Genomic DNA, 8227 nt, shown 5'->3' on the forward strand with positions numbered 1-8227 from the left:
ACACACACACACACACACACAGTGGTGTACCTGCAGTGTGATGACAGTTGGATAGGACCATTCTTGTTCCTTTCCTTCAACACATTATAAGCTAATATGTAATGTGTAAAAGCAAGTTGACTTTTTAAGATTAAGTTTTCATTTTTCATTAAAGGTTTATTTAAATTAAATAAGATTTGCAATTTTAGTTACTGTATGAACATTGTTGCTTTCACTACACACTAACATGTCACTTTTTGTCATAAATTTTATGCGACAGTCATAAATGGTTGTGTAAAAACATTCAGTGTCTTAAATGAGACCGCAGTTAATCTATTATCACTGTTACATTCACAGGTGGATCCTTGTCCTGGTCATCGTTGTGCAGCAGCTCAAAGCAGTAAGACTTTTCTTTTATTACATACGCATTAAGAGTTAAACCTGATATCACTACTATAGCAACCTATACATCTAGAAAAATACTCTAAATAATTGTAAATAATTTTGAATTCCTGTTGCAAAAATATAGTAGAATACAAATAACCTACTTGACAATATGACCAATTACTGAGAATAACCATTACAAATGTCAATCCCTCCCTCCAGACATCTGAAACCTTGTAAGACACAACAGACATTTACGGTATTCAAAAACAATTAAAGCTTTTTTGTTATGTATTTTGTTGTAAATAATCTGCAGTAAATTATTAGTGGACTAGTGCCTCAATTAAACAGGTTTTTAAAGTAATGTACACTGGGTGAAACACATGCACCTGCAAAGCTGAAAAAAACTTTCAGATGAACACATTTTTTTTTTTTATTTAGTTTTTGTTGAGACTAGTCGGTGAGGATGTTGCATCGGACATTGATGTCCATCAAGTACAGTTTTATTACAACTTCAGTTTTGTAAACACTGCTGGAATGTAGTTTACGTCAGTCAAAAACAACAAACCATCAACACAACGCCAAGACAGTCCTGAACCTGATGGTCTCACTGTGTTATATATCAAACTGTGTACATATAACCTTTATGTCTATGTGCTTCTGTGTTGTACACATCTGGATTCTCCCAAACCCAATGTGAATACCATAAGCAGATGGCTAAGTCTTTCAAAGAAAAAATCTTTAAAGGGTCCAATGACATGGTGCTCTTTGGATGCATTTATACAGACCTTAGTGGTCCTCTAATACTGGATCCGAAGTCTCTTTTCCAAAATTCAGCCCCTTATGACCTCATAAGAATCAAGATTCCAGATCGGCCCATCAGAGCTTTCATTTTCTCAAAGGCAGAGCAGGATACCCAGGGCTCAGTTTACACCGATCACCATTTCTAGCCACTGTGGGACCAGAGGCAGGCTGGGGGAATGCATATTAATGTTAAAAACCTCCTCATAAAGTTAAATTGTAATGCCATGGGACCTTAATCACTTGATCCACCTGGAAACGTGCATATATTGCTCCCTAGGTGTGGAGCACAGCATCCAAACTATCCCTTTAATATTAAGTAGAAATTTAGACCTGCCGGTGTTTTTTTCTTGCTATGTGTTCCCAAATGTGTTCCCAATTTGACTTTTGGAAGTCATGGCCAACTCTCACTTTTTGTGACGGATGCGAGAGATGCCCATACATGTTTGGACCAAAAACAAAAGTGGAATAGCAGATGTGCAATAGAACTTAATTTCATCAGCATGTAAACTCCTCCAAATATTTAGTAAGCTCTGAGAAAACATTACTAAATATTTGTGACACAGGCACTGTAAAACTCCCCGTACATAAACACACACGGTGGGAATGCTTAGCATCTGAAGGTGTGGTGTGGAATCACAAAGTAGCTTTTAAGCAAGATGTCAGTGCATTATGAGAGTGGTGAAGCTGTGTTGGCTTTCTTTCTCACCAAGGTCGGAGCACTCATTATTTACCTAAGTCTGGGAGAATATTGATTTGTTTAAAGGTTTCTAATCAGGACTGTCCAGTCTACACAGGGAAATGTGTTCATTCCCAAAGCTGTTAAACGTCAGATATGCCCAAACCCCAACCTCATCTGATGTTCCTGGTGTCCTCTGACCCATTACTGTCTTCTGCTCAGCCTCAGCCAGTCTACATATCTCTCTTAAATACAGTAAGGATCAGTCTCCGTGCATTTATGGCCTATGGCTTCCCTCTGTTTGCTGTTTCAGGGGAGGAATGAGAGCCCATGTCAAGGCAGAGACTGCTCTGTATGTCAGTGCCTTCCTGCTAAAGGTGCACGGGTAGGAACTTTATTATTCTCATGTTGTTATTTATTGGCAAGTTATCCTTAATTGCTTTCCCAATAATAAGCTTGTTATTTTAAGTTGCAGTATTTCCCTCATTAGAATCAATCAAGATTTAGGACAAAGTGTGTCTAAATCTTACAAGTGTCACAAACAACAACAGTTAGAAGTTAAACAGTTTCATACACATGCCTTTTCTGTTTGTAGGGAGCTCCAGGGAAGCCAGGCCAGCAAGGCCCCCGGGGACCAATGGGACCATGGGGACGTGAAGGGTCACCTGGAGAGAAAGGCATGAGGGGAGCAGAAGGATCACATGGTCCAGAGGGGCCCAAAGGAGACCGTGTTAGTGTGCATGTTCATGTGCATGTTACGTGTTGTGTTTGAAATAGAAACTGTCAGAAAGCAAAGCAGCTACTGAGTGCAACAACAGCTAATCATCACGATAAGCCGAGATTGTTAAACAAATTCAAAATGTATATATGTACAGTATATGTGATTATGCATTGCCAGTGAATAAGAAAAAATTTGGGGTCAGATTGGGACAAAATAATGCAATTTAACCCTGCAATGAATGACTAGTGCTATTGTTCTTTAAATTTCAGGGAAAGATTGGTGTTGCTGGTTTTTCTGGCAATGATGGCTCACCAGTGAGTAAACCCACTGTTGTTGTAAATTTAATCTACAAATCAGAAAAAAAGACACTTACAATAAGTATCTGGTAGAGGTAAGTAGCCCTCTGAGGGGATTGCACTAACTTTCCAAACCCTGTACAGTTCAACATGGAGTTGATTAGAGCTGAAGTTTTTTACATAAAGAATGAATTCTTCTTAATAACACAGCCACTTTTTTTTTAAATTGTAAGTATGTCATGCGGTATTTCCAACAGTTTAACTGCCCAATGTGGCCACCATACAGTTCAGCTACAAAATTGGAGACTACACAGTAAATGGTGCAGTGATGTTACTGGTTGTTACTGGTATGCCCTCTAGTGGTCTAGTGGTGTATTGTAGATAGACGGGGCCTAAATTCCAGGTGGAATATGTACTGACAGTCTCCCCTTACACCTCCTCCCCAGACTTGAAGTTCACGGAGATTGTCAGACCTGAGAACATACTGTAGCATCCAACAATGTTGCTCTACGCTAGTCTAACATAGCCAGACATTACTACACCGCACGGTGGAGCAGTTATTGTAAGATGCTGGCTAAATCCTAAAACGGCTCTACGGACTGACAGACACTTCACTGCCTTAAAATTTTGGCAAGTACTGCTATAAATACAACTACCTCGCCGTCCTCTCTACCGGTCTGACAGACACACATTCTGGGCTTAAAATTATGACAATTAGAGAGTGAAATAAATCACCAGTAGTAAGCAGTAGTGCAATGCATTGGTCGCAGTCCGTTGTTACATACAAAGAAGAAGAAGTATGTGTTCTTTATAATTTAATGTGAGTAACACGCACGCATTTAATTCAATACGAAATTAATGAAAAAGTCTGTCCCTAGTTGCTGTTATAAATTAGCCTGATGCTTGCAGCTTAAGGTTAGCTAGCTATTTGGGCTCTAAATTATCTCCATGTTTTAAATACAACTCCATAATTGTTTTATTCATAGACCGTTAATAGCAACCGTTTAACGAAGTAAATCAAGTGAGAAGTGGGTCATTTCTCCATAGACGTCTATAGAAACCAACCTCCTTTTGCAACCCCGCGGGTTGCCTTCTGCCGGAATTCTGATAGAATGCAGGTTCAAATTACTTCCGCAGTTGCAGCACTTTGCCAAACCGGATGCTCTGTCCATCAATATGTATACAGTCTATGGTTTTATTACGTCTGTAACTGCCGTAGACTGTTAATATACAGTATATGCTGCCCGATGTGAGTCGAGGGCTGATTTGAGTAGCCAAAGATGCTAACGAGAGACTTCTGTAAGGTCAATACAGTAAAAATTGACCTACTTAACCAAGTCTGTTCACTGCGGGCTACAAGTTAGCATCAAATTCAACAAGGTTGTCAGTTAAATGTTTTTTTTGAGCTAACGTTAGCAACCAAACAACCATGGATAGCTAAAATGTTTTTGAAATGACTGCTAGCTTAGCTACAAGTTAGCAGTCAAACACAACAAAGGTTGTCACTTATGTTTTTTTGAGCTAACGTTAGCAATCAAACTATCATATATAGCATACGTTTCTGAAATGATTCCCATCTTCTGTTATTGGTTGTAATTGGTGTAATGGTGTTATTTTATGGATTTCACAAATTTCAACCTTGCTGCTCATCAGATCTCTTGCAGGGTAAATTGAGACAGCTAGACTATCCATCCAATGTGAGTTTTCTCTCGTACGAGTATTTTGCAGCGGCTCTGTGCGGAGTTTAGTACCACCCAAGACGTTTCTGATTGGTTTATAGAAAAGCCAACAAACCTGAGCAAGTTTTTCTCTCATCAGCAATTCTATGTGGAGTAGCCAGACCCTCTTTCAGGGCGCTTTGGAGGAGGGTCTGGCAAATGACTACAGGTCAGGCAAATGTTTAGAAACACTTAAGTTTTTTTCAGGTTAGGTAAAGTCTAGTCTTGCTTAGGTAATAATTCTCTGTTGATCCCTGTCACATTGCTTCCATGGCTCTACTGCAGCTGTAGCACGCTTGGTTTGCGGTTCTACAGGAGACGTAATATCTGGCAACCCGGGCCTACCTGTCAAAATGGGCAGTTATACCAACACAGGTCACAACAGACATCCGTCACGGAACAGGAATTTCAAAGGAAAAACTACTGGCATTGACATAGTAATCAGAAAAAATAGTATTTCAACTTAGCATGTGTCCCTAACATTGGATGACACGTTGTGGACTTTTTTTTTAAATAATACAGTAAATATACAGTGTTACAAATTGCACCTTTTAGTTTTTGTGTTCTAATAAAGTTGTTTATCCACTGTACTTATAAGATAGCAGGCCTAAACTATTCATTGTGTAAAGCATGTTTTCTTTATTATTTTCAACTAGAGTTAGACAGGTCATAACTGTGGCTGTGCTGTCATCTCCACCATAACTATATTGTCCAGGGCCACCCTGGAGCAGGCGGTGAGCCTGGTTTGCCAGGAGTGGATGGCTGTAATGGGACAAGGGGTCAACCAGGTGTATTAGGCATTGATGGTTTGGATGGACTCCATGGGCCACAGGTAAGTAGAACTCCTGTTCTGATTTGTTTGACACAATTGTGGCTTTTATGAAGTTATCCCCACTAACACAGAATGTTTAGAGAACGTTAGGGAACGTTAGGGAACGTTAGTTTTTGGTTCTCTAAAGGTTTGTTCGAACCAAACCAAAAGCTAACGTTTATGGAACGTTCCCTCCTGGTTATAACGTTCTCTAAACGTTAAGAGAACCAACCAACTGTAACGTTCCCTTGCGATTGCGCCGTACCTTCACACAACGTGCCCGTTAGGTTATTTTTGGTTGTTCTGAGTTAGAAGTAGCAGGGTTTGCTGTCACTTGATTTAAATTCACTCAAAAATCTTTACTTTGTTGCATATGCAGCCAAGTAAAGCACGTTGGATTTGTAGTCAAAAGGCAAAAATGTGAAAGATCCCCAGTAGTTGCATTTGTTTTCGACAATTCTGCAGCACACAATTAAAGCCTATTGCCAGATTCAGTGGCAGTGCATGTAATAGTGTAACATTCAATTCACAGACATAAGTAGGGTTGTGGTGGTCTGGGTCGGGGTGGACATGGAGACCAGACGCCTAAATGTGTGTCCTGTCTCCTGCCAGTGCCCAGCAGTTAGCTTTAAAAACTGTTTTAACTTTAAGCATCTTATCCTAAAAGGTTGAAGTTGCCTTAAACACAGAAGATGCAATCTGCAGATATTGTAGGAATAATCATTTGAATAAACATTAGTAGGCTACTGAATGTTCACAAACATGCTCATTAAAGATGATTCAAGGTTTTGTAGAAATTATGTATGAATATAAAATACTGTATTTGTTTTTTTTGTTACTGTGTTTTTTTATAAGGGATTACGTGGACCTAAAGGAATTAAAGGAGAACCTTTGTATGTTGCTACATATCCAGGGCTTCCAGTAAGTTCCCCTAGTCTGGAGAGGCTCAGTAAAGGATGGACTGGGCTTTATGGAGCTAGAATTGTTTCCTTATTACTTTACTTTACTTTACTATTATGTGAGAGAAAAAAAGATCTAAGAGAAAAAAAAGGTTTCATACCAATAACAAAAGAAATTTAAAGAAAAAGTATTTTGAAAAAGATTTTCTTTTTGCTATCAGTGTAACAACTTTTTCTCTCAAACATTATTTTCTAGCTCCATAGGGCTTTACCAGTGTCAGAACCCACTTCATAATTACTGGCAATTCCCAGTGTTTGTAAATATTCTCATCTTCATTTTGTCTTGCAGGGGGAGCGGGGTCGACCTGTAAGTTTTCTTTTCATATTAGTAGTAATAGTAATATTCAGCTAATAGATGAACCAGGGATTGCATGCTTTAAATATGACACTGTGCTAGGAGTTAAGCCGACACAACTTCATGGTTTATTCTTTAATATTGTGTAATTAGTATTATTTTTGAACTCAGGGAAGAAAAGGCGACATTGGGCCTAAAGGCCACACTGGCCCTCCTGGCCCTCTTGGAATTGAGGTGAAAAAGTCTTCACTTTTTGTACATATTTTGTCTTTTATATAAGTTATAATTAAGACCATTATATCATTGTACATGCACAGTATGCAGCAATATGTTAGACCTCTATATTCATGATCTGATTACAAGAAGAAATGCTGTGCCTTATATTGAATGCCATAATGTGTGTGTGATTACATTTAGGGCTTGAAAGGACAAAAAGGTGTGAGAGGACTACCAGTGAGTTACCTGTACACACACACACACACACAAACACACACACACACTCACACACACACACACACAAACGTATTAAACTTTTGGTTGTTGTGTAGGGCGACCCTGGAGGATCACTGCCAGGAGCTAAAGGTGACGATGTAAGAAATTATTTTGGCCTTTGACAGCTGAGTGCTTCATTTGTTCAAGTGTGTGTGTGTGTGTGTGTGTGTGTGTGTGTGTGTGTGTGTGTGTGTGTGTGTGTGTGTGTGTGTGTGTGTGTGTAACCCCAGCAAATGTCTTCACCACTTTGATTCCATATTCCAGGGTGAGCAAGGCCCACCTGGCCCACAAGGACAAGAAGAAGTCATAGAATTACCTCCAGAAATTCTTCCCCCCAAAGGTTATAAGGTGACGGAAAAGATCTCATTTGTATTTTATACAATGTTAATTTCTTTCTTTTTTTAACTGCAGTGATTTTTATTAAAACAAAATTTATTTTCTGCTTCTCAGGGAGAGCAGGGGCTTCCTGGACCATGTGGACCAAAGGGCATACGTGTGAGTTTCATCCCATATGTCAGCATCCAGGTACGCAAGAGAAAGAGAAAGGTATTTTATTTGCATTTTCTTCCTTATCAGGGTGGTAGAGGAGATGTCTTTATCCAAGCAATTAAAGGAGAACAAGGAATCCCTGGTTTTCCTGGAGTTAGGGTAGGTGATTTACAAATCAGACTGCAATAAGCTTTTAGACAGACGCATACAACATTCACAGCATTGTTTTCATCTCTAGGGTTTTCCAGGGTTTCCTGGTAGAGATGGACCACCAGGACCTGAGGTATACCTTTAACAGGAGGCCTACGCCTTCCCTTATGTTACTTTACAAAGGCAATTTCTTTAGGTTAAATACATTCACATATTTTCAGGGTTTGCCGGGAGAGAGAGGATTTCCAGGTCTCATTGGAAAAACGGGACCAAAGGTGAGCTTTATATATACATCGAAGAGTTGTGCATCACAATTTGAACCTAATTAGAAAGCTTGTGTCAGGTGCAAACAAAAGACAATTTGATGGCAAAATTGACCATTATATTGTAAGCGTAAAGGGCTAATCTGAAGTAAAACATAAAGGACTTGTTTGTTATTGAGGACATGTCTCG

General features: G+C 39.3%; 1 protein-coding gene across 1 annotated transcript in view; it reads left to right on the top strand.

The window, feature by feature from the left end:
* Positions 1-8227, top strand: part of LOC117954033 (collagen alpha-4(IV) chain-like) — a 24852-nt gene that overhangs the window by 1026 nt on the left and 15599 nt on the right. Inside the window, exons 3-17 of the mRNA XM_034887488.1 lie at positions 337-379; positions 2157-2228; positions 2439-2573; positions 2834-2878; positions 5294-5410; positions 6245-6310; positions 6638-6655; positions 6815-6877; positions 7061-7096; positions 7192-7233; positions 7400-7483; positions 7586-7630; positions 7712-7783; positions 7863-7907; positions 7996-8049. Of these exons, the coding sequence (XP_034743379.1) occupies positions 337-379; positions 2157-2228; positions 2439-2573; positions 2834-2878; positions 5294-5410; positions 6245-6310; positions 6638-6655; positions 6815-6877; positions 7061-7096; positions 7192-7233; positions 7400-7483; positions 7586-7630; positions 7712-7783; positions 7863-7907; positions 7996-8049 (937 nt within the window). The remainder of the gene's footprint in view (positions 1-336; positions 380-2156; positions 2229-2438; positions 2574-2833; positions 2879-5293; positions 5411-6244; positions 6311-6637; positions 6656-6814; positions 6878-7060; positions 7097-7191; positions 7234-7399; positions 7484-7585; positions 7631-7711; positions 7784-7862; positions 7908-7995; positions 8050-8227) is intronic.

Source organism: Etheostoma cragini, chromosome 12 (genome assembly GCF_013103735.1).
Source record: "Etheostoma cragini isolate CJK2018 chromosome 12, CSU_Ecrag_1.0, whole genome shotgun sequence".
Lineage (NCBI taxonomy): Eukaryota > Metazoa > Chordata > Actinopteri > Perciformes > Percidae > Etheostoma > Etheostoma cragini.